General features: G+C 50.5%; 1 protein-coding gene across 1 annotated transcript in view; it reads left to right on the forward strand.

The window, feature by feature from the left end:
• LOC137161235 (unconventional myosin-X-like) overlaps positions 1–27026 on the forward strand; it is a 279065-nt gene that overhangs the window by 127627 nt on the left and 124412 nt on the right. Inside the window, exons 18-21 of the mRNA XM_067560340.1 lie at positions 2021–2129; positions 17973–18053; positions 19573–19697; positions 20028–20142. Of these exons, the coding sequence (XP_067416441.1) occupies positions 2021–2129; positions 17973–18053; positions 19573–19697; positions 20028–20142 (430 nt within the window). The remainder of the gene's footprint in view (positions 1–2020; positions 2130–17972; positions 18054–19572; positions 19698–20027; positions 20143–27026) is intronic.

Here is a 27026-nt window from a genome sequence, read left to right on the forward strand (position 1 = left end):
GCTGTTTCCCTCTTTCCATTCTGAAAACTGGCCATTTATTCCTGCTTTTTGATTCCTGTCTTTTTACCAGTTACTGATCCGTGAGAGGATCTTCCCTCTTGTTGCATGACTGGCTAGTCTGAGGAATCTTGTCAAAGGCTTTTTGAAAGTCCACCAACTACTGTATATGCACCCAATCACCCTTGTCCACATTACAGACAAACTAAGAAACTTTCAACCAGATAGAAAAGTAAGAACTGCTAGAAGTAACTAATAATAATGTGGAGTGCCCAGTGCCAATTAATGCCTCTGCATGAGGAAAGGCAAATCAGCAGAAAGATTGGGAAGAAACTGCATATGTTTCAAGGCTCACAGCACCTTCTAGGATAACATGCTTCAATGGCGCATCTCTAAGGCTATGGCTACACTGATTTGCCGCCATCAGGTTGATTTCTCTGGATTGACTGAGCGGTCATTGAAGACCCACTCAGTCAATCCAGAAATCGACGTACTAAGACCACCTTTGCAAGTGGTGTAGTGCTGCGTTGACAGGAACACGGTTCCCGTTGGCACAGTGCAGTGAAGATGGCGCGCAGAAGAGAACCACAGAGTCGAAGGGAGTTACACAAGTTTTTTGTGTAGCTTGCATAACTCCCATCGACTGCCGCCGAATCCTGGAGGTAAGTGTAGACAGGGTCTTAGATGGGTCTCTCTGAAGGCAATTCCATGAAATATGACTGGAATTCTAGGGGTGTGTGCAATGAGAAAGAAGGGATTCAGCAATCTGGCTGGAGTGTGGGCTGCTGTTTGTATAGTTGCTGCTTGCGGGTCCATACAGCAAGAGGGAGGAGTTGTGTTGCCCAGGCCAGAATGCAGGATACTGTCCTTGTAACATGGTGATTTTAGTGAGAGATAGGGAATGCAGCTCTGCAGCTGGTGTGTGGGCCACGGTCAGTGTTGCAGCAGTTTGGGGTCTCTGCATCTAGAGGGAGGGGATGCTCTGCCTCTGCCAGATGCCTGCTGAGCCTTGTGCTGCAGCTGCATTGTTGTGTGGTGGTGTTTTGGAGGAGTGTTACAGGGCCGTCCTCTTCGGCTGGGTTGTTGTGGCCCTTCCTCGGGTCCCGACTCCGGGGGAGGCCACAGCGCCTTCCTGAAAGGGGAACAGATAGCCCTCTTGTGCGGCTCTTAGCCTGGCCCTTGCGCAGGGTGGGCAAGCAAGCAGTGGGTCCGCTCGCTGGAGTGGTAGGGAGGAGGAGGCTCTCCCAGGGTGCCTAGGGAAGGGGGGAGGGGGACGCAGGCCCACACATCTCCACTGCGTCCCAGCCCAGGGCCCTAGCAGTGGCAAAGGCGTTGTCACTGAGTCGGCGGGGCTCCCGCTGCAACACGCCGACGGGGTCTAGCCCCTGATTCAGCCACGGCTATGGCTGTCCCTGGGCCACTTCCTCCTCATATCCCCAGGTACCTGCTTCCTCAGGGTCCTCGGGATCGCTGGGGTACTCTGTCCAGGGTAGGCCCGCCAGTCCCTCCTCGTCCACTGGTGGCAAGGCGGCGAGCTCCTCTGCGAGGGGCGGCTCCTCCCGGTCACAGGGCTCTTGGGATGGCTCGGTGTCAGGCAGCTCGTCCAGGTCCTGTCCCGTCTCCGGGGGCTCGGCATCAGGCAGCTCCTCCAGGTCCCGTCCGGCCTCGGGGGGTATCTCCCATCCCAGGTTCCGCAGAGGTCTCGGTCCAGTCCTGGGGGTCTGGTAGCTCGGTCCAGTCACCCTGGCCTGGTGGCCTGGTCCAGCTCCCCTTTTGGTTGCCGGACAGACTGGCCTGCCGGCCCTAACACAGCCCAGCCCTTCTGTTGCCGGGCAGATGTGGCTACAGGTTCTGTTTCAGTCCAGGCGTGTCTTTGTGGCCCTTCCTCGGGTCCCGACTCCGGGGGAGGCTATAGCGGCTTCCTACAGGGAGGGATAAACAGGTTGCCTGGCATAGGGTGGTAACTGACCCTAGAATCTGATGTCCTGTGTTCTCTCTGACTGGCACCTCTCTTCACCACCAGGCTTGACTTCATCTATGACCTCTTTGAAAGAGTCTGCAGCCGGAGCAGTGAGGAAACTCTGAAGATGGGAACCCAGAGGCGCAGGCCGACTGTCAGCTCCCAGTTCAGGGTAAGGAGTTCCCCATGAAAGTGGGCGACTTCAGAGTGAGGAGAGCAGGGACTGGGGGGGCTGACTGAATAAGAGTTTAAATGAGGTGTTAAGAAAAGAGACAAGAATGAGTGATTCCTTTATTTCTTTTCCAGCCCCATAAAGATGCTGGGATGTTACAGATAAATAAGGCAATGTCCCTCTCCCTCTCTCTAATGTCAAACATGAGGTGAGGCGATAAGTTGGAGATTGGGGTGAGGATGAGGACTGCTCATAAGGATGGTTTTTGCTTAATATCTTTATATCCACTGGATCTCCTTTGTCTGCGTTCGTTGACTCCCTTAAAGTGTTCTAACAGATTGGTGAGGCATGATTTGTCTTTACAAAAGCAGTGAAGATTCTTCTTTGAGTTCTTGCTCACGTCCACTCTATTTCAGGTGGATGTGCACCACATGCACTGATGCTGGAGATTTTCCCCACAGTAGTATCCATAGGGCCAGTCCTTGCACCCTCTGGGGTCTCACACATATGCAGCGGTATAAGGGGCGCTGCCGGCCCCACCTCCCTGTCAGTTCCTTCTTACCACCTGTGATGGTGTTGGAACATCCTCTTGCTTTGGCAAGCTCTTCTAACCCAGTGTTTTTTTCTTGTAGTAATAGTGTACATAGTTAAGTTAGTTAGTGTCGGACCACTCGTCTTCACTGGGACTCGGGTCAGCAGCAGCCTCACTCCTTGGCATTCCCAGCCCAATCCCAGACCCGCCACTGACTCCTGGGAGCAGTAGGGACACCTGGCACCTTATGGTACCGTCCACACCCAAGGCTTCCAAGTGGCCAAGGACCTCCTATCGATTCCCATGCCACCAACACCTCGAGAAGGGAGATCCCTGCACCAGAATCCCTTGCTGGTACCATTGACTGAGGAGCCATCCAGAGGCAAGCCTGCAATGGGGCCTCCACAGTGATCTCCAACACCAAGACACCTCTCCCCCCTCCACCCGCGCAGGTCACCAATACCTTGCCAGTGGTCACTGGACCTCCAGCACCGGTCCCCAGAGCTGCATCGCCAACAGTTGGACTCACGGTACCAGTCCTCGGAGTCGTGACACTGGTCCCCAGAACACCGACGCTGATCTCTGGAATGTCGGCACCAGTCTCCGACACACCAATATCGGTCGCTGGAATACAGCTGCCAGGCTCTGGACACGTGGCATCACCCCACAGATCCTTGCTACTGTTCCCTAGTACCGAGACCACCGTTCCTCCCAGCAAAGTGGGGAAGTGAAGGCGACATCAGCAGCACCACGGTCACCAAGAAAGAGGCTCCTCGAATTCGGAAGGGGATGAAGTGGCTCTTCCCAAGAGACAGACAACCATTGCAGTAGCTGTGGGCATATGCACACGATCCCAGAGGATGCTAGAGCTGGCCCTACAGATACTACTAAGGGGAAAATCTCCGGCACTGGTGCATGTGGCGCACACACACCTGACAGGGAATGGACACGAACATCACATCTCGAAGAACAACAGTTACGAAAGGTCAGTAACCATTCTTTTTCCCCCACGAATCGTGTTCATCTATATATCTGATAATTCTGCGGCGGCAGCCCTGCTACTTCACTCCCTGCCTGAGCCTGGCTGCCAGGGAGAGGGGCTAAGTGAGCTGGAGCACCCCCCTCCTGGCACGTTTCTGACTTCCGGCCAGAGTCAGAACACTCCTCTTCACAGTTATGTAGCAAAAAAAAAAAAAAAATTAATAGTATTTTTAGAGTATTTAGGATAGTTTACATAGTTTAGCATAGTTCAAATCATTTAATACTTGTAGTCAGCAGAGAGTTATAGTCCTCCAGTTATCCCCTCCCCAGGACACTCCATCTGCATTGAGGGATTATGCCCAAACAAGTCGGGTTCAATGACCGTGCCACATGCCTGCGATTGTTCTCGTGATTGACAAGTACCAACACTGTCTCTACTGCCTGGGTGAGTCCCACATTGTTGCGTGGTGCTCCATCTGTTTCTCCTTCCCCTCAAGAACCCACAAGGTGAGAGAACTCCGACTACACAAACATCTCATGGAGGAGGCAATGCGTCCCTGTGTGCACCAAGAGGTGGCAGCGACGGATCCGCCCGAACACCCAGCCGCACCGGTGGTGGGTGCGTCCCCCACCATGGTGACACTGGCGGTACCAGTAGCACCAGCTAAGACGCATCGTGCTCACAAGAAGCACACTCACAGGCACAAAGAGGGATCCCCGAGAAGGATTGCCTCCAAACACTGTTGCCCCCCCAACCGCTGATCAGCTGGGTGAGAAATTGCACGCAGGGTCAGTGGGATTTGCTCCAAAGCGAACAAGAAGACTAAACAGCCTGAGGAACTGGGGCTCCCGCTGCAAGCAGTGCTCTGCCAGAACCCAGATATCCAAGCACTCCGCCAGAGCCGACGGTACTGCTACGAACGCCACTGTACTCGTTCCCGGTGCTGTGTGTCGTGGGCTGCTTATCGCCCCTGACACTGACAGAGAAACTATTTGTACCGCTCGAGGGGCCTTCACAGCATGATGCCGCACTGGACATCGTGCAGCCTCCGTCCCCAGCAGATGAACTGCTGCTGTTGTACAACCCTCCCTCGTCACAACCGCAAGGTCCATCAGGAGATGCACCCATACCACTAGCTTCACCCTCCTTGGAGCAGCATTGTGATTCAGACTGGTCCTCGGAGGCAGACCCGACCTTCTTACTGGCACATTCATGCAGCCAGTACCAACAATGCTATGCACCTACATACAGTGGCGTACTGAGGAGAGACGGGGGGGCCATGCCCCCGGGCTCCGGCCTGTGGGGGGCGCCGGCCAGGCCCTTGGAGGAGTAGCTGCTCTCTGCTGTCGCAGGTGGCCAGAGTCTTGCAGCCGTGCTGAGTGTAGTATTGATAACTAGAACCTATCAGAATCTAAGACTGTTCCAGACCTAGGTCCCAAAGTCTGATAGGTCCTGGGTATTGGTATTACACTGGCAGCTGAGGGCTGCCTCTGTGTGGGAACAAGTATCCTCCTGGCCCCTCCGCCCCCATGCTGGGTGTAATGAGGGAGCTGCAGGGACCAAAGCCTGTCACGGCCCTTGCCGCTGGGCAGCCTGGGGGCATCTGACTGCCCCTGTCACTCCTGCTCCCAGCCACACCCGCCGCCCCCCACAGGGGGAGGAGTGGGAGAGAGCGGGAAACGGGCCCACATACCGCCCTCCGCGGGGTGCTGCTGCTGATGGGAGGGGTGCAAATGAAAGTTTTGTCCCCTGGGCGCCGGAGACCCACGGTACGCCACTGCCTACGTACGTACCACCACTGGAGCAGTGGTTTTGGTACCCACAAGGTCCCCCAGTACCAGTGGACCAGAGACGATTGGTACAGTGGAACCCCTACTACGGATGCAGAGCAGTGCTACTGCTCCAACAAGGACCCTCTTCAGAGTACACCGCTCCTCTGTAGGTCTATGATGAACCGTGGAGTTCTACCCCACTGCCAGCACCACTGGAACTATCCAACCAGTGCATCGTCCTCTTTGAATGAGGCCCTCATCCTCCCCTGTCGCTATCCCCAACAAATGGCTATGGGCAATATGACCACTGCCCTTAATTTATCCCCCAAAGACATCAAGGACACCACATGATGAGTTCTTGGACATCTTACAGCCCACAGATCCTTCCCAAGTGGCATTGCCAATACACAATGCAATTCTCCAGCCAGCCCAAGCAATTTGGCATGCCTTGGTCCCCTGCACCCCAACACTAAAGCATGCAGAATAGCGATATTACGTCCCGTAAAGAACACAGATTTCCTGTTCCTACACCTGCCACCAGATTTGCTCGTGGTGCAGTCAGCAATTCAACGAGCTAGGCAACAATATCCCAAATCTACTGCTCTGGATTGGGCTGTGAAAAAAACTTGACCTCATTGGATGAAAGGTCTACTCATCAGCAGGCCTACAATTCCTCAGAGCCAGCTATCAGGCCATACTGGCAAAGTATGACTTTAGATCATACTCGAAACTGGCAGAATTTCAAAACTCCCTTCCAGAAGAGAAACAGGCTGACTACAAAATCCTTGTCAAGGAAGATAAGCTCATATCCAAAGTCTCGCTCCAGGCAGCAGTGGGCGTGGCCCACACTGCAGTACGCTTGCTAGCATCTGGAGTGGTACTCAGGACAGACTCCTGGCGGCAAACATCTGGGTTTCCCAGGGAGGTCCAAATCACTTCAGAGGACCTCCCCTTATACAACCAGAAACTGTTCAGCGACAAAACAGATGAGAGCCTTCATTCCCTAAGGACTTTTGAGCAATGCTTCAATCACTGGGCCTATACACTCTGGTTCCTGACTGATTCCAACACCAGCAAGCCTTTTGGCCCCGATACCCCACCCAACCCACATGTCAACCCTACCCTCTGCAACAACAGGAACAACCTCGCCACCACCACCATTCCCAGTGGCTCCGCCGCTCTACAACCTCTACTGTCATCACCTCCACCTTCCATCAATGCCTTCCAAGATAGCCCTTTTGACTCTCCTTCAGAGATCCACAAACCCCTCACCCACCCTTCATCTAGCTCCACCCATAGTGTTTGGGAGATGTCTTTGCCCACAACTGGATTACCACTGCCAGATGGGTGCTCGACATTATACTTTGGGGATACCTCATAGAATTCCACACCTTCCTCCCAACATCCACTTCATAGCAACCGTGCGGACCCAACAAAACTACACCTCTTTCAAAAGGAAACACACACACTCCTCCAAAAAGAGGCAATAGAACAAATCCCATATCACTATCAGGGCTATAGATTCTACTCTCCCTACTTCCTCATATCAAAAAGGGAGGAGATCTTCTCTCCATCCTAGATCTGGGGGCCTTGAATCACTTCATCCACAAATTCCACTTCCACATGGTTACACTCCTTCAAATCATCCCCTCCCTCAAATGTGAGGCCTGGTTCGTGGCTCTTGTTATGAAGGTTGCATACTTTCATGTGGACATGCACCCCACCCGCCCCAAATTCCTTTGGTTTATGGTGGGCCACTTCCACTACCAATTCTGTGTCCTCCCTTTCGGGATAGCCACCACTCCTTGTGTGTTCACAAAGGTTGTTGCCATTGTCATGACGTCTATGTGTCGCCTCACCCACTTCTTATATCTGTACCTGGACGACTGGTTCCTGCCATCCCATGACTGCCACCTCCTTACCATCCAGACACTGTGCAACCTCCTTACCAATCTGGGAGTCTTCATTAACAAGGAGAAGTCCCTCATACCTACAAGAGACCTCACATTCATAGGTGCACACCTGAACTCTCTCAAAGCACGAGCCTTCCTTCCCAGAGACAAATTGCCATGCTCAGTGCCCTCATCACACAGCTGTGGTGCCATCCTCCTACTCGCATCCAACACTGCATCTTACTCCTGGGACATATGGCGGCTTCTACTTCTGTTACCCGTGATGCCTGCCTCCATATGAGGTGCTTCCAACAGTGGCTTGGATTGGTGTACAACCCACAAAAGGACCACTTCAACAAACAAGTCATTCTCCCACTGTCAGTAATAACAATCCTGTTGTGGTGATGCATCCCGTCCAAGGTTCTAGCGGGCACTCCCTTCCATCCTTCTCTGCCTGACACCACCCTTACCAGAGACACCTCACTTGTGGGCTGGGGCGCCCATATACAGGGCCACATGGCCCAGGACCTATGATCACCCAGAGAAGTGTGGAAGCATATCAGCATCCTGGAACTGCAAGCAGTCCTGCGTGCCTGCCAGCCGTTCCATCCTCTTCTCCAGTCCAAGCACATATAACTCTTCTCAGACAACATGACTGTGGTAGTTTATATAAACAAGCAGGGCAGAGCCGGGTCTCTGTCTCTTTGCCAAGATGCAGTCTGATTATGGAACTGGTGCCTACATCACAATGTCACACTGCAGGCAACCCATTTACCGGGCACAGACAGCATCGTGGTGGACAAACTGAGCTGATCCTTGCATCACACCCTTGAGCAGGGCCTAAGCATAATTTTTTCAGGCCCAGTACAAACTTGTAACACGGGCCCCCTCCCACACACATACCACAATCCCTCATCCCATACATACAAATCTCATGAGCCATGAAAAGTTTTTTCCCCATGGTAATGGGGGTTGCAGCCTGGGCTGGGCCCTCCAGGGCCTTCAGGCCCTGGTAAATTGTACCCTTCCCCCCCATGTGGGGGCCCTGCCCTTGAGTGGGAGCTCCATGACCCCACTCTTTGTTGCATCTTCCAGCAGTGGGCCACTCCCCGATGGGACCTGTTCACCACAGCCATCGACCACAAACTTCCCTTCTTCTGCTCCAGGGGAGCTCTAGGGCACAAGGGGATGCCTTCCTCATCCCCTGGACACCAGGTCTTCAATATGCCTTTCCACCCATCCCGCTACTTCCCCAAGTATGCCACAAAGTGAAGAGGATCAAACAACCCTCATACTCAGAGCCCCCTTCTGCCCCACCAATATTGGTTCATGGATCTCCCTCACCTTTCAATCTGCCCCCGATCCACTTTCCCCCCTCTCAAACCTCCTCACTCAATGGCAGCGCTGAATCCAACACCCTCCACCTCACGGCCTGGTATTTGGATGGGTCTCGAGGGTAGATATCGTGCGCTTCACGCCGGTACGAGATGTACTCATACATAGTCGACTCCTCATGACCAGGGCCTGCTACCAAGCCAAGTGGCGACACTTCATAGCATGGGTGTCCAACAACCATCATACCTTACAACACATATTTGTACCGACTGTCCTAGACTATCTACTCCATCTTTGTCTCTCAGGCCTTGCCCCTCCTCCAGCACCCTCTCTTACCAACACATCTCAAAATGGATCTCCCACTGCATCACAGTGTGATGCTCTCTCTCTCGAGTTCCTCCAACACTGGACATCACAGTGCACTTTTCCAAGAGAGCAAGCCACCATGTCCATCCTTCTTATAGATGTCCCATGGCATGACATTTGTAAGGCAGCAAGGTGGACCTCTATTCACATGTTCATGATGCATTATGCTGTAGCTAACTCAGCAACTACAGATGCACCAGTAGGCTGTGCAGTACTACAAACTCTCACATCCACCGAGCCCTTGCGCCCACCTCAATGCTGAATACTGCTATGCTACCCACATTTGGAATCCACAGAGGGACCAGAACTCAAAGAAGAAAGGGAGGTTACTTAGGTTACTTACTGTAACTGATAATTCTTTGAAATGTGTGTTCCCTATCTGGATTCCAGCCCTGCCCCTTCTGCTGAGGGCTCAAGGCCTTATCACTACGGGGAAACTGAGGGGGGTGTCGACCCACACAGCCTCATAAGATCTCAGACGTGCCATGTGGGCAACGCAAGGCATGCACGCAGGTCAGCGGAGACTACTCTAAACAGTTCTGGCTCTGGCACGTGGTGCACTTGTGCACCCACATTTGGAATCGAGATAGGGACCACACATCTTGAAAAACCATCAGTTACGGTAAGTAACCTCCCTTTGTGAGCTTCCCCTGCCACAATCTCCCCAGCCGAGACCAGCCCAAGCAAGTGCTCCCCCTCACTCCTGTGCCCCCTGTCCCACAGGAGATTGGCAACGTATGAGACGGTCACATGCCCCCACCCTCCTTAAATTGTGTCCCCCCCAGTATCAGCAGGTATGAGTCATCTCTGACATCAGGGGCTCCTTGCATCTCTTCATTCTCCCCACAGCCTCTCTGGGTACCACCCACGCATTTCCCTCTATTTCAGTGCCTCCCACAAAACCCCTCCCCCCATTTTAGGGGCTCTGTGTAAGTGCAGTTGCCCCCGCCCACATGTTTGGGGCTTTGTGTGACTCCCCATGCCAGGGGCTCTGTGTGTCTTCATTCCCACTTTCTCTCTTTACCAGTGTCCCCCATCCTTCCCTCCAGCAGGGGTTCTGTGACCCACGCCATTCCTTCCTTCCTCGCCATGTTACTGTGTCATAGATCCGAGTGGCCACGTACCACACTCCTGTGAAGGGAGTTCAAGTCTTGGATCCCTGGGTGGTTGAAGCCTCCCTGGGTCTCAGCAGGCTGCAGCATTGTTTCCTCCCTTAGTCTCTCTGGCACATTTCCTGGGCACTTTGTCTGCTGCATGGCAATGGAGCTCTTTAGTCCCCAATACCAGCTCTGACTTCCAAAATGTCCCAGTTGCTTAAACACACCATGTGCCAGTATCCCACTGTGAGCCTTCTGGTTCATAGTTGAACTCTCCCTGGAGACTTGTGGCCACTGAAAAGCAGTACCGTGGAGAGAGACTTTGCCCGGAGTCCAACACAGTTGCTCTTTTACTTGTGCTGTATCTCTTGTGCTTTGTACGATGATAGAGAAACAATGACTGTCCTAACCACAATGGCGATTACTAGCTCTCCCTTCCCTTAGCTGTCCTTGGAGAGCCATCTGAGCTCAGGTACGTAGGCAGGGCCCCTTGCCTCATGCTGACCCCCACGTGCTGCGTTGCTTCTCCTCATGCAGACTTCTTTCCCAGTTTCTGGGATCTTCTTCTCTTCTTTCCAAAGCTTTCTGTTCCTTGGCGGCCCCCTCTCCAGTTCCCCATGTGACTCACTTGATCCTCAGACTAGCCTCCTGGCATTCTTTCTTCTGTGTTTGGTAACTTTCCATTGGTTCAGACTTCCACCCTCCCTTCAGAAGAGAGGGGGAAGTATCTTACCCAGCTTGAGCAAAGCCACTGAGGGCTTCTCTACCCTTGCAATTATGCTGGCAAAACGTTGTCTCCCTGGAGTGTGAAAAAAGCACATCCCGAGCGATATAAGTTTTGCTGGCATAAGCGCGAGTGTAGCCGCATTATGTCAGTGGGAGAGAGCGCTCTTGCCAACATAACAAAACCACCTCAATGAAAAGCTGTCACTATGTCAGCGGAGAGCATCTCCCGCCAACATAGCGCTGTCCATGCTCGCGCTTGTGCTGGCAAAACTCATATTGCTGGGGGTGTACGGGGAGTGTGGGGGCGTATTCTTTTCACACTAGTCACACAGAGCGACAAAGTTATGCTGCTGCATAACTGTGAGACTAGACAAGCCCTTAGCATCTCTGTTGTCTAGTCGAAGCACCATTGTTAACATTAAGTACCTTCCAATTGTCCTCAGTCTGAAGAAGACATGATTTTCAGCTGGTAAGTCGTGGTGGATACACATGCAAAAGGCATTCATGATACAGCAGTTTCCGTAGCAACATTTCATAACAAGTTTACAGTAGCAACCAGAATTCCTAAGTTCTATAGCCAGAGCCCCAATATCATCACACAGGATCCTCTATTCTCCCCCCTCCACCCATACACATACTCTGCATAACCCATTTTCCTCCTTCCCCTCAATTCCAAGATCCCCCATCCCTTCCAATAGGAGCTCTGTGTGTGCCCCTATTCTGCCTTCTTCCCCATGTCAGGGGCCCTGTGTGCCCCCCTCATTCCCTCCCGTACCAGGTATTCTGTGTGCACCTTCATTCTCTCTTCCACCGTTTCCCCCTTCTCCCCTGTGCCAGGAGTCCCAATTTCCTCCCATGCCAGGGGTCTCCGCATCCTCATGCTTTTCCATTCCCCCATGGCTGCCATTCCAGGATCACCCGTTTCTTCTTTGAGTGCTTGCCAAGGTGCTGGAACAGTTTTTATCGTGGGGGTGCAGAGAGCCATTGAACCAAACTGTAAACCCTGTATATAATGGAAACCACTTCAAGCCAGAGGGTGCACCCCCTTGCACCCCTAGTTCCAGCACCTATGGTGCTTGCACATGTCCATTCCAGTGTAGGTGTGTGCATACCCTGAGAACAGTCGCTGGAAATTTTTCCCCTATGGTATCCGTCGGGTTGGCTCTGGCACTGTGCTCTCATAGTGCTGGAATAAAGGACCCTGCCAACCCTGCATCACCTCAGTTCTTTCTTGCTGCCCATGACGGTCACTAGAACTGCTCATTTTGCATTGGCAAACTTTCCCAACGCTTTTTGCTGTTTTCATAGTGTATATAGTTAAATTATATAGTCAGTCAGTTTTAGTCTGTAAGGGTTGGACCTTTTCTTCTTTAGCAGGCGAAGTTCATTTGTTCCCCAGTGCTGGGGCATGCCTCGGTCACCAGGCCTCAAGCCCTGCGCCTCTTGCAGTAAGTCAGTGCCCGTGAGCCACCCTCGCTCGAGTTGTCTCAAGCGCTTGAGAGAGAGACTCAGAAAGGATTGCAGCCAGCTCTGCAAGGACTTGAAACCTTGCACTGAACAGGACTGAGGTGCCCGATTGAAGGTCCTTCTTATGGAGGCAGCTCTGAGACCTGCTTCAGGGCAGAGTTGCTCAGACTCGGCACCAAGTATCTTGGCATCAGTGCGGAGTGCTCCTACCACCGTGTGAGAATCTCGGCACTGTTCCCCATCCCTGGTGCCTAAGAAGAAACACAAGAGGCAGCCGGCCAAAAGGGATTGATCCCCGGCGCTGAAGTTGGCCAGGCATGGGGACTGGGATAGAGTGAGACCTGTGTCCAACCAGTCTTCTACCTCAGCGCTGCAACAGCTGTTACCGGTGACTCCGGTGCCTATGCTCCAGCGGTACCATCTTCAGGCAGAAAGCATGGTACCATTATATTTATGGTGCTGTCAGGTGTTCGCAGCAGCCAGGGACCTGCTCTCGCTGCCAGTGTCTATATCTCCAGCAGTGCAGGAATTGGCACTGCTGGTACTGTTGGGTAGGGAACCATCTTCTCCCAGTCTCTGCCTGGTACCAGGACCAGTGGTACCATTCAGAGAAAAATCCTCCATGCTAGCCTCAGCACAGGCTTCTCCATCATGGCACTGATCTCTTGCACCGATGGGGTCTGCAACTCCCTGGTTGCCTCATCAGGACTCTTCGTCTTCGGAGTCCGAAGTGGGGTCACACTCCTCTCGCCCTTGAAGCCATCTGCGCTACTTCCCGCAGCACTTGTATCCCACCATGTCAACACAGGGGTACTACCGAGTCCTTGGCCCTCTGGTCCTTGGGGGCCGATGCCAATGCAATGGCCCTTCTGGAACCCATGGGGGTTCCCCCCGGCCCTCTCTCAGGGTGCTCCTATTTGGTAGCCTCTGAGAGAAGAGCACCACCAATGCCTTGGCGGGAGACTCTTGGTACCAAGCTTTAAGAAGACGGCCCCTGGGTGCTGGCCACTACTGAAGGAGGGGTAGAGGGCCCTCAGCTAATGCTGGCTTCCTCGTCCTCCCTGGATGAGGTGGTATTGGCAGCTGGCATGTTTCCTCTTCAAGATGACCACAAGGCTCTCCAGGACTTGTTAAAGCGGGTGGCTCAAATTGGGCATCCAGTCAGAGATGGTGAAGGAGTCCTCTCATGACCTGCTGGACATTTTGACAGTGGCGGGCTTCTTGAGGGTTGCCCTGCCACTCAATGAGGGTATTATGGACCCAGTTAAAATTCTGTGGCAGATCCCCGCTTCCCATCCTCCCATGTCAAAGTGTACAGAACGGAAGCATTGTGTGCCAGCCAAGGTTACAAGTATTTATATTCATGTCCCCCTTCAGGATCCCTAGCAGAATTGGCCGCTAACGAAAGAGATCATTAAGGGCAATTGAGGGCAACGCCTAAGGCAAAAGACTCAAAAAAGTTGGACTTATTTGGCAGAAACGTCTTCTCTACGGAAGGGTTGCAGCTTAGGATAGCAAACCAGCAGGCACTGCTGGGTCGCTATGATTTTAAAATGTGGGATGTCATGCACACATTTAAAGATTGTTCCTTGAAGAAGCCCGGCAGGAGTTCTCCTCGCTGGTTGGAGCAGGGAAAAAGCCGTAATGAAGGCCTCCTTGCAGACAGCTCTGGACACAGCTGATTCTGCTCCCAGATCCAAGGTTTGGTGGTAATCATAAGCAGAAGCTCTTGGTTATAGTCTTCTTGTCTTCCTCTGGAGCATGGGCTGTTCGTGAACCGCCTGTTCGGGGAGGCTAGGCTCCGGCCCTGCCCCTTCTGACCCCTCTCCCTTCAGAGCCTCCCCCCCACCGGAGGCCCGAGTGCCAGGCTGGCTGGGTGGGCCCAGTCAATTCCAGAGCACCCCGGCACCGGTGCTGGGGGGCAGCCTGAGCACACGTGGAGCCTGTGCCCCAGCACTGCCCCAATAACCCATCCTGGCCCCTGGCTGATTGGTCCATGCCCAAGCACTTCCAAGCACCAGCCCATCCTCTCTTCCCCACTGCCGGAGTGCCACCAGCCAGCCAGCACCAGCGCCGACCCAACCCAGCCCCAGGCTGCCCGGTCTGCCCCAGTCCCCAGAGCACCCCCAGCCACAGGCCTGAGCCTGGAGCCCTCACAGTGCTGACACGGCCCAGCCCTGGCCCCAGGCCCCAGAGCTCTGACACAGCCCAGCCGGCCTCTGCCCCAGACCCCTGCAGCGCCAACACAGCCCCAGCCCTGGGGTCCAGCAACGCAGTGCAACACGGGCCCAACTGGCCCCAGTGGCGCCACGCCTCTGCGCCAGCCTGCACTGCACCACACCCCAGCCCACCCCGCCTCCCGGCTGGCCTCCTGTATCCCAGCTCCCTCCTGTCCCCTTCAACAGAGAGGGCCTCTGTTGCCAGGCCCATGTAGGTGGGATGCAGCAGGAGTGGGTGGAGCCACACCTGACTGTCAGGGAAGGCTAAGCCTTCCCCAGCCTTACACACCCAGTGCCCATGCTCAGGAGGTCCCATTTGAAGGATCCTCTCTCTTCCCGGAGCAGACTGACACTAAGCTCCATGGGCTTAAGGATTCCAGGGCAACCTTGATGTCTTTAGGAGTATACACCCCAGTGACTTCCAGGAAGCATTATGGGCCACAGCAGTCTGCCCAGAACTTTGCTTCCACCTTGGGACTGACACATGCTGCTCCCAGTCACTCAGGGAGCTTGAAGCTCTCATTTTGACAGGATGCTCGAGGTCACCATCCCAGTCCCTGTTATATTGGATCCAGTTGCCCCTCTGTTTTCAGACCACCTCTCCCACTTCATCAGTGCCTGGGCCCATATCACCTCAGACTGCTGGGTGCTAAGCACAGTGAAAGTGGGATACACCCTCCAGTTTGTTTCCATCTCCCCTTATACTCCCTCCCTATCCCTCTTCAGGGACCCTTCTCATGAGCAACTCTTGGTCCAAGAAGTTTAATCCTCCTTCAGGTGGGAGCCATGGAAGAGGTTCTGCAAAACTTGAGAGGAAAGGGGTTCTACTCCCGTTATTTCCTGATTCCAAAAGCCAAAGGTGGGCTGGGGCCTAGTCTATACCTGCACCTCTTCAACAGTTACCTCAAGAATGTAAAGCTCTGCATGGTCTCTCTGGCCTCCATCATTCCCTCTCTGGATCGTGTGGATTGGTATGCCGCCACTTTTAAAGGATGAGTGGGCTATCTCATCCCCCTGGTGCCCCCTGTTACCAGGTGTCTGGTTTTTGATGGGAAAGTCCAGTCGAAAAGCGGACTGGGCAGTGTCCGCTTACAGGAGTAGCCGCAATCATCTTCCTTGCCAGGCAGGTGGAAAGAGCAGCTGCTGCTGCCAGGAGGAGCTGCAGCTCAGCTGGAGAGAGAGAGAGAGAGAACTGGCTCCCAAGGACCTGGCTCTGGCGGAGAGAGGTAGGTACTGGCTCCACGCTACCCCGGGGGATCCTGTCTGCTCCCTGGTGCCCTGCTTTGCTTGCCCCCAGCACCTGCCTTGCTCAGGGACCAGCTCCCCCCAAACCCTCGCTGTGCTCTTGTTCCTAGCCCCTGCCTTGCTTGGGGACAAACCCCTCCTTGCCTGCTGTGCTTTTGCCCGAGCCTCTGCCTCACTCTGGGGACTGATCCCCCCCCCCCCCCCCCCCCCCCCCGGCTTTGTCAAAGACAACTGCCATGTTGATGTCCTGACTTTTACAGTTGTTTCCTATGGGGGCCCACAAATGTGTTTGGCGCCGGGCTCACCAAAGGTTAATCTATCCTGCTTGCAGTGACATCAGCCTTCTAACCCCCGTCGACAGCCAGTCCACCTTCCTTCATGAGATGGTTATCCATTTCCTTAAAGGTCTGGAGATCTTATACGCCCAGGTTAGAGATCCATTCCTCCCTGGGACCTAAACCTCATCTCATCAAAGCTTATGGATCCCCTGTTCAAGCTGCTGGTAATAGTCTTGTTAAATCACTTCTCTTTGAAGGTAGCCTTTTTAGTGGCCGGAAGGATTTTGGAGATTTGTGCCCTCATGTCAGAGCCCCCATACACAATTTTCTTTAAGGATAAGCTGAGGTTGCGTCCACACTCTCCTCCCACAAGTGGTTTCGCAGTTCCATTGCAGTCCAGCAATCTTCCTTCCAGTTTTCTTCCTGAAACCACATGTGAACAGGGAGGAACAACACCTGTACTGTCTAGATGTTAGAAGGGCCCTGGTGTTCTATATAGAAATGGCCAAGCCATTCCGTACATCTACCCAGCTGTTCATAGTGATAGCAGAGAGGATGAAGGGACTTCTTATCTCCACTCAGAGAATCTCATCCTGGATCACATTGTGCATTGGCACTTGTTACAAGCAGGCGAGCGTTCTGCCTCCAGCTAATCTGATCGCTCATTCCATAAGATCACAAGTCCCTATTCAGGACATCTGCAGGGTGGCAACCTGATTATCAGTGCATATGGTCTCAGCACACTTTGTCTCTGCCTGTTGGGTGATGGCAATGCCAGCTTTGGTCAAGCAGTTTTGCCGTTAGCATGTCCATGAACTGACCCCACATCCTGTGCAACTGCTTCAGAGTCATCTACATTGGAATGTACATGTGAAAGCACTTGAAGAAAATCCCCTCTGGAATTATTAACCTTCTGTAACTGTTGTTTTTCAAGATGTCTTGCACATCTTGGGGTTGTTGGGGTTGGTCCTGTTTTGAGCAGGGGGTTGGACTAGTGACCTCCTGAGATCCCTTCCAACCCTCATCTTCCATGATTCTATGTCCATTCCAAGACCCACCCTTCTTCCCTGTTAGTCAGAGTTAGTTGGAAAGAAGGAACTGAGGGGGCACAGGATCAGCAGGGCCCTATGAGTGCGTGGTGCCAGAGCCGACCTGATGGATACCACTGGGGGAAAAAATTACAGCAACTGCATTAGTCAGGCTATGCACACACCTACATTGGAATGGACACGTGCACCACACCTCAAAGAATAACAATTACGGAAGGATAGTAACCGTTTTTAGTCCTCCCAACAGGGGTTTTGTGTGTACCCTCATTTCCTCTCCTCCTCCTTTCTTCTTTTCTTTCTCTTTCAGGGTGCCAGTGTTTTAAACTGTATTGGGAGGGCTGGTAATTCTAAAACGGGAGTATTGTTATGCTGGCAGGTGTTAATGGCCACCATCAACTGGTTCTTTGTTCTCTAGACAATTACAGAGCTGGTTGAAGCGGCTGCTTCCACAAACTGGGTCTAGGTGCTCCGTGTGTCCCTCGTTTTCCCCTTTTGGTTTTTCCAATTTTCACCAAAATCGGTAGGGTTCTGTTCATTGGTGCCTAAAACATTCTCTGAAAGTTTGGAATCAGTTGGTTGAAATGTTAAAAAGTTATCACATTACAGACAGAAAAATGCCATTGAGTTGAGTGTAAGGCCTTGCAAACTTAGTCAATAGCAGCAAGTAAACACTTTTCACAGAGGTGTGTTGTGTTTTGTTTTGTTTTTTATTAAACTGACTGTGTGACTTTAAGGAGAAACATGGAGGAAGAGAGAGTGCAATCAAGGAGAGAGTTTAGGAATAGGGGGCTGCTGAAGAATCACCTGTACTTAGACATGGAGCCCATAGACCCCATTCCCTGCTGGAATGACTGATTTTCTAGTTTTGTCTTGGTGTTTTCAGGACTCTCTCCATTCCTTGATGGCCACACTCAGCACTTCCAATCCATTCTTCATTCGCTGCATCAAACCAAACGTGGAAAAGGTGAGTCCCACCCCACAGGGGTGAGGGACCTCTCCCTGAGCCCATGATGAGGACATGAGGAGAGAAACTCTTCCTCTTGCCACTCTCTTGTGAGTCTAGTTAGAGAGAAAAATGCATACCACCCTTTGCATTATGTGAAAAAAACCCACAAGACATGTAAGAACTGTTACCACTGTTCTTTATGCTGATGCAGCTCAGAAGCAGGACCCAGGCCTGTGTCTCGCCTGCAGCAGGATGAAGGGGGAGAGTGATTCCTGTTTGTTTTGGGAGTGGCAATCTGCTCTGGGAGTTTGGGCATGAGTAGTAGATTAGGGAGTTGCGCACTTTATAGCTTCTGTAGGCCAAGTGCATTGTACACATCAGAGGCTCCTTGCATCCTTCATTCCCTGCCTCCACATGCTCCCCGTGTGCCTCCTCCCCACCCCCTCTATTTCAGGGACTCCCTGGAACTCTCCCCACCTTCTCTCTCATGCCAAGGGCTCTGGTGTGTCCCCCATTCCCGGTTCCCTCCATTGTCACCCTTATGCCAGGAGCTGTGCGTGCACTCCCATTCTTTCCCATACCAAGATCCTCCATTTCACCACCATTCCAAGTTCTCTGTATGTCCCTGCTACTCCTTCCACTCTATTCTAGTGTCCCCCGTTCTCTCCCCTTGCCAGAGATTTTGTATGATCCCTGATTTCTCCCTCTGCCAAGATTCTGTGTGCCTTTCATTTCTCCCACACCTACACCACGGTTCCCCATTGTCTCCCGATCCCCACACCACATACCGTTATTATCTCTCTTCTTTCTGACTGTGAGAGAAGTCATTCTAGGTGTCAACTTGATAAACTCAATTGGGAGGATGGGCAGAGATGAGATCAGGATATTGTTATGCTGGAAGGTATTAATTTATGTCATCTACTATTTTTTTTTAGCTATAGATAATTGTAGAGTTGTTTGAAGTTCTGGCTCTGCTAACCAGATGTAAAGGGTTCTTTGTGTCCCCCATTTCTCCCTTTGATTTTCTAATTTATCCCAAAATCAAAGCCTCTCAAGTTCCTCCAATAAACTTCTCATTCACCTGTGACTTGTACAGAAGCAGCCCTGCACTGTTACTGCTCTGCAGCACGTTGCACTGTGGCCATGTTCCATGGGACCAGCTAGATTTTCTTTCACATTGCAATTGTTTTTGCCTCTTTCTGATTTGCTGGACCCAGATAATCCATCAGTCCTGATTCCCTGTCTCTTAGAGATGGGAGTAGGGAGAGAACAGAGGACTTTCTCCAGGTCTGGGGTTCCACATAGGAAGTGGGGGAGGGGGCATGAGAAAGAGACAAGCCTGTAGAAATGGTTCTTCTCCAAAGAGGGCCTTGTTGCAGGAAAAGTCCCCCTGCAGAGCTCTGGACTGAAACAGAGACGTGTGCCCCTTATAACGCTCAGGTAAGCAGACACCATGCCAGCAGGCAAAGGGTTAAGTCTGGTATTACTGCTTAGATGTCTCTCTTTCTCTTGGTTTCTAATCTTGGTGTTCTCCTAGGCACCAAACCTCTTTAACCCAGATGTAGTTCTAAACCAGCTCCGGTACTCTGGGATGCTGGAGACAGTGAAAGTTCGAAGAGCAGGATTCCCCATACGGCGTTTCTTCCAGGATTTCCTAATCAGGTAATGGGTAACATGGAGCTGGTGGTCTTTTTGTGGTTTGGGATGTTCCTTTTCTCTATAATTGTTGTCACTGGCCCTGTTCCCAAATTTAGGATGTCTTTTGTGTTATCTCCACATCATCCATGCTCTGGGGACAGCAAGTCAGAGGTAGATGTTTCTGGACTCAAGGTTAGTCCAGCACAATTGGATGAAACTATGAGAAGACAGGGTCCCAGATGGGCAGATACTGGGGGAGGATGAATGGGAAGAGAGAGGTTTTGAAGCATGTTAGAGGTGGAGAGGATAGTATCTTACATACTCTCATGTCAAGAGATTTTGTTTGGTTCTCAGGTACAAGATGCTCATGAAGAATCTGAGCGTCCCAGACAACACCAAGGCTATGTGTGCAGATTTCCTACAGACACATGACAGCACCAGGAAAGAGTGGCAGCTGGGTAAAAACAAGGTACTACTTCAGTGTAGAAAAGAGTCTTTGGGGTGAGGAGAAGAGAGTAGTTCCTGATGCAAGAGCGTGTCATTGAAAGGTTTTATACAGAGAAGCACGTCACTGAGCAGCAGGTGGAAGTAAATTAATGACACTGCATAGTCGTCCCCCTGAAGTTCACTGACCAGACGATGCTGCTGACCTGCAATGTCTCAAATGCTTCCCATGTTACACGTCTGGAGACAGATTAGATGAGACCCAGCCGCCTTTTTCTTTCTCCTGTTGGCCAGCACAGGATTGTTCCTTGTTGTACGTTTACTATTGCTTTATTCAGTCTACTTTTCAAGGACCCAAGCAGAACTAGCTTTGGATTTTTGGGTGGACCTGCAAAACAAGACTTTGCTCCCCTTCTCATATCCAGTCTAACTAGCTCCTGCCCACCGTGATCACGTCACTATGGACAGAGCCAACGCAAGGATTTTGAGCTGGATTAGTGAGAGGCTGCTTTGGTGTGTATAAAAATGGGGGGAGAGGGGCAGCTGGATCTTTGGGTCTGCACTGATCTCCTTTTGCAGGACTGAGCTACAGATGCTGAAGTCTGTGCAGTTTTCAACATTTTGCAGGAAAATGTCTCTGTATGCTGAGACCCCAGCTGTGACAGAAGTTGTTTCTGTTTTGGTGAATCTTAGCCCTTTTGTTTTGTCTTGGTGCTGAAGTCTTCCAGGCACTGAAAGAGCTGGAAATAGCTCAGTTTGCATTTGATGTAAAGGAGAGAGAGCTCGTTGCTGTCCATTGTTGTTGCCAATAATAATTAGGTTGTCTATCCATCTTCCTAGCAGCTCCACAATGAAATGGAATAGAATGGTGGAGAGGGTAGTTCCCTGTGGAACTCCACCTGTGAGCGATCTGATTGGAGAAGAGGGTTATCAATAACATGGCTTTGGATATGGTCTGAGTGGAAAGAATGGAGCCACCTCAGCACATTTCCACTAAACCCTGGTACACTTTTAAGTCGTGACAGCAGCATTTCCTGATGGACAGTATCAAATGCTGCGTAGGGAGCTAGCAGTGGCAGCATGGCTGTACAGACCTTGCCCATTAAAGAAAAAGATCTTCAGTCAGTGCCAATAGCTTTGTTTTCTCTTCCATGTTCTGACCTGAAGCTTGAATATGGTAGGTTCTTCTCATCATTCTGGGCTGTATTAGCAGGAGTGTTGTAAGCAAGATATGAGAAATAATTCCTCCGCGCTACTCTGCGCTGATTAGGGCTCAATTGGAGTATTGTGTCCATTTCTGGGCACCGCATTTCAGGAAAGATGTGGACAAATTGGAGAAAGTCCAGAGAAGAGCAACAAAAATAACTAAAGATTTAGAAAACATGAGCTATGAGGGAAGATTGAAAAAACTGGGTTTGTTTAGTCTGGAGAAGAGAAGACTGAGAGGGGACATGATAACAGTTTTCAAGTACATAAAAGGTTGTTACTAGAAGGAGGATGGAGAAAAACTGTTTTCCCTAACCTCTGAGGATAGGACAAGAAGCAATGGGCTTAAATTGCAGAAAGGGCGGTTTAGGTTGGACATTATGAAAAACTTCCTAACTGTCAGGGTAGTTAAGCATAAATTGCCTAGGGAGGCAGTGGAATCTCCATCATTGGAGATTTTAATGAGCAGGTTAGACAATGGTAGGTATGGTCTAGAAAACTGTCAGGAATGATTTAGATAATGCTTGGGACTGCCTTAAGTGCAGGGGACTGCATTAGATGACGTTGTGAGGTCCCTTCCAGTCCTATGATTCTATGGTTCTGTGACCATGAGATGGTCGAGTTCAGGATCCTGACAAAAGGAAGAAAAGAGAACAGCAGAATACGGACCTTGGACTTCAGAAAAGCAGACATTGACTCCCTCAGGGAGCTGATGGGTAGGATCCCTTGGGAGGCTAATATGAGGGGGAAAGTAGTCCGAGAGAGATGGCTGTATTTTAAAGAAACCTTATTGAGGGCACAGGAACAAACCATCCCGATGTACAGAGAGAATAGCAAATATGGCAGGCGACCAGCTTGGCTTAACAGGGAAATCTTTAGTGAGCTTAAACATAAAAAGGAAGCTTACAAGAAGTGGAAGCTTTGGAAAGATGACTAGGGAGGAGTATAAAAATACTGCTCGAGCATGCAGGGGTGAAATCAGGAAATCCAAAGCACAATTGGAGTTGCAGCAAGCAAGGGACATGAAGGGTAACAAGGGTTTCTACAGGTATGTTAGCAACAAGAAGAAGGTCAAGGAAAGTGTGGGCCCCTTACAGAATGGGGGAGACAACCTAGTGACAGATGATGTGGAAAAACACGAAGTATTCAATGCTTTTTTTTTTTTGCTTGTCTTCACAGACAAGGTCAGCTCCCAGACTTACTGCACTAGGGAGCAGAGTATGGGAAGGAGGTAAGCAGTGCTCAGTGCTGAAAAAACTGGTTCAAGACTATTTAGGAAAGCTGGACATGCACAAGTCCATGGGGCTGGATGCAATGCATCTAAAGGTGCTGAGGGAATTGGCTGATGTGATTGCAGAGGCATTAGCCATTATCTTTGAAAACTCCTGGCAATTGGGGAAGGTCCCGGACGACTGGAAAAAGACAAATCTAATGTCCATTTTTTAAAAAAGGAAGGAGGAGGATCTGCCTCACCTCAGTCCCCAGAAAAATCATGGAACAGGTTCTCAAAGAATCCATTTTGAAGCACTTGGAGGAGAGGAAGGTGGTCAGGAGCAGTCAGCATGGAGTCACCAAGGGCAAGTCATGTCTGACAAACCTGATTGCCTTCTATGATGAGATGACTGGCTCTGTGGATATGGGGAAAGTGGTGGATGTGATATACCTTGACTTTAGCAAAAGCTCAGTGGGTAGTGATCAATGGCTCTATAGCTAGTTGGCAGCCGGTTACAAGTGGAGTGCCCCAGGGGTCGGTCCTGGGGCCAGTTTTGTTCAATATCTTTATTAATGATCTGGAGGATGGGGTGGATTGCACCCTCAGCAGGTTTGCAGACGACACTAAGCTAGGGGGAGTGGTAGATACTCTGGGGGATAGGGATAGGATACAGAGTGACCTAGCCAAATTGGAGGATTGGGCCAAAAGAAATCTGATGAGGTTCAACAACGACAAGTGCAGAGTCCTGCACTTAGGATGGAAGGATCCCATGCACTGCTATAGACTGGGGATTGATTGGCTAGGCCAAAGCTGTGGAGAAAAGGACCTGGGGGCTACCGTGGACAAGAAACTGGATATGTGTCAACAATGTGCCTTTGTTGCCCAGAAGGCTAACGGCATATTGGACTGCATTAGTAGGACCATTGCCAGCAGAATGAGGGAAGTGATTATTCCCTTTTATTCAGCACTGATGAGACCACATCTGGAGTATTTTGTCCAGTTTTGGGCCCCCCACTGCAGGAAGGATGTGGATAAATTGGAGAGAGTCCAGCGGAGGGCAACGAAAATGATTATGGCGCTGGAGCACCTGACTTATGAGGAGAGGCTGAGGGAACTGGGCTTTTTTAGTCTGCAGAATCATAGAAACATAGAGTTGGAAGGGACCTCAGGAGGTCATCTAGTCCAAGCCCCTGCTGAAAGCAGGACTAACCTCAGCTAAATAATCCCAGCGAGGGTTTTGTCAAGCCGCAGTTTAAAAACCTCTAAAGATGGAGATTCCCCCACCTCTCTAGGTAACCCATTCCAGTGCTTCACCACCCTCCTAGGAAAAACTTTTTCCTAATGTCCAACCTAGACCTCCCCAACTGCAACTTGAGACTGTTGCTCCTTGTTCTGTCATCTGCCACCACCGAGAACAGCCTAGCCCCATCCTCCCTGGAACCCCCTTTCAGGTAGTTAAAGGCTGCTATCAAATCCCCCCTCACTCTTTTCTTCTGCAGACTAAACAAGCCCAGTTCCCTCAGCCTCTCCTCATAAGTCCTGTGCTCCAGCCCCCTAATCATTTTTGTTACCCTCCGCTGGACTCTCTCCAACTTGTCTACATCCTTTTTGTAGCGGGGGGCCCAAAACTGGACACAATACTCTAAATGTGACCTCACCAATGCCAAATAGAGGGGAATAATCACTTCACACGTCCTGCTGCCACTGCTCCTACTAATGCAGCCCAATATGCTATTAGCCTTCTTGACAACCAGGGCACACTGCTGACTCATATCTAGCTTTTTATCCACTGTTACCCCCAGGTCCTTTTCTGCAGAACTGCTGCCTAGCTCGTTGGTCCCCAGTCTATAGCTGTGCATGGGATTCTTCCTTCCTAAGTGCAGGACTCTGCACTTTTCTTTGTTGAACCTCATTAGATTTCTTTTGGCCCAATCCTCCAGTTTGTTTAGGTCCTTCTGTATCCTATCCCTACTTTCCAGGGTATCTACCACTCCCCCCAGCTTAGTGTCATCCGCAAACTTGCTGAGGGTGCAATCTACCCCATCCTCCAGATCATTAATGAAGATGTTGAACAAAACCGGCCCGAGGACTGACCCCTGGGGCACTCTGCTTGTGACCGGTTGCCAGCTAGACATGGAGCCATTGATCACTACTCGTTGAGCCCTATGCTCTAGCCAGCTGTCTATCCATTTTATAGTCCATTCATCCAACCCATACTTCTTTAACTTGCTGATAAGAATATTGTGAGAGACCGTATCAAAAGCTTTGCTAAAGTCAAGGTATATCACGTCCACCGCTTTCCCCACATCCACAGAGCCAGTCACCTCTTCATAGAAAGCAATCAGGTTGGTCAGGCATGACTTTCCCTTGGTGAATCCATGTTGACTGTTTCTGATCACCTTCCTCTCTTCCAAGTGCCTTAAAATGGATTCCTTGAGGACCTGCTCCATGATTTTTCCAGGGATTGAGGTGAGGCTGACCGGTCTGTAGTTCCCTGGATCCTCTTTCCTCCCTATCTTGAAGATGGGCACTATATTTGCTTTTTTCCAGTCATCAGGGACCTCCCCCAATTGCCACGAGCTTTCAAAGATAATAGCCAATGGCTCTGAAATCACATCAGCTAACTCCCTCAGCTCCCTCGGGTGCATTGCATCTGGCCCCATGGACTTGTGTATGTCCAATCTTTCTAAATAGTCTTGGACCTGTTCTTTCAGCTCTTATGGCTGCTCACCTCCTTCCCATTCTGTGCCGCCCAGTGCAGTAGTCTGGGAGCTGAACTTGTCTGTGAAGAAGAGAAGAGTGAGGGGGATATTATAGCAGCCGTCAACTACGTGAAGGAGGGTTCTAAGGAAGATGAAGCTAGGCTGTTCTCAGTGGTGGCAGATGACAGAACAAGGAGCAAGGATCTCAAATTGCAGTGGGGAAGGTCTAGGTTGGATATTAGGAAAATCTTTTTCACTAAGAGGATGATAAAGCACTGGAATTGGTTACCTAGGGAGGTGGTGGAATGTCCATCATTAACACATTTTAAGGCCCGACTTGACAAAGTTCTGGTTGGGATGATTTATTTGGGGTTGGTCCTGCTTTGAATTGGGGGTTGGACTAGATGACCTCTTTAGGCTTGGAAGGGACCTTATCTTCTATGATGAGTCTATGAAATTGTTCTCTTTAACCACTGTAGACAGAACAAGACAAGAAGTAATGGTCTTAAATTCCAGCAATGGAGATTTAGGTTGCACATTAGGAAAAACTTCCTAACTGTCAGGGTAGTTAAGCATTGGAACAAATTGCCTAGGGAGGTTGTGGGATCTCTGTTACTAGAGGTTTTTAGTATAGATTAGACCAACACCTGTCAGTGATGTCTAGAAAATACTTAGTCCTGCTTCAGTGCAGGGGAATGGACCAGTTGACCTATGTAGATCCCTTCCAGTCCTACATTTCAAAATTCTATGAATTCTATTTCTATGCTGAACAGATTTCCCCACTGATTTCCCTATTGTTGCTCCTAGGATTGAGTTGCAATTTTCCATGTCATCCGTTGCTCCCCCCTCACCCCCCCAACATCTAGCCCTCTATTAAGGTTGTCTGTTTTATGATTACCTGTGGGCTTTTGTCACCTGTCCCCTTTGAACTTAATTTAAAGCCTTAGTTACTATGTTGGCGAGTCTGAGTGTGTGTCATGTTAATATGTTAAACTCTATTGGGAAGATGGACAGGGATGAGGTGGGGTATTATACTGGAGAGCAGTGATGGGTGCCATCAGCTTGTTCTTTGAGCTACAGACAATTGCAGAGGTGTTGAAGCTGTCTCTCTGCTAAACAGATGATAAGGTGTATCCCCCATTTCCTCCTTCCAATTTCCCCTAAAATTAATATGATACTTCTCATTGGTGCCTAGAACCTTCCCTGAAATTTTGGAACTGATCAAATGTGGCATTCAGACAGACAGAGAAATGCCTTTGTGTTGCGTGTAAGGTCTCACAAACTCAGCCAATTATATGTAACCTGTAATAAAGGAAGGAGTAGAATTTTTTTGGGTTGTTTGGTTTGGGTTTTTTAAATATTATTTTCTGCTTGTTTTTTGCATTAGAAATTCAGGTCCTGCTAAGGTGGAAGTCTCTGTGGTCTTGTCCATACTAGAAAAGTGTATCAGTTTAACTAAATTAACTTAAAAAATCAATCTAGTTAAATTGGTGAAAACCTGTAAAGGTGCACACATACTGGGTTAACTCTGGCTTAAATTGGTTTATCTTGCATTGGTGAGTTGCCGCTTTGTATTGGTGCAGCATGTCCACATTAGAAGTTTAATTGATGTAGCTGTAATGATGTATAGAGTTACACTGGTGTGCATTTCTCTAACGCAGACAGGTCCTCAAGTAAGAGACAAGCACAAATTTTTTTAAATCTCAAACATCCTAGACACTTTCTGTAATATAATTGCAAAAAAATTACAAGTTCTAGTTTAAAAAATCCTTCGTAAGTCAATGGCAA

This window comes from Emydura macquarii, unplaced genomic scaffold, assembly GCF_026122565.2.
Source record: "Emydura macquarii macquarii isolate MOO-44397 ecotype Brisbane River unplaced genomic scaffold, CSIRO-AGI_Emac_v2 contig_2288, whole genome shotgun sequence".
In the NCBI taxonomy this organism is placed as follows: domain Eukaryota; kingdom Metazoa; phylum Chordata; order Testudines; family Chelidae; genus Emydura; species Emydura macquarii.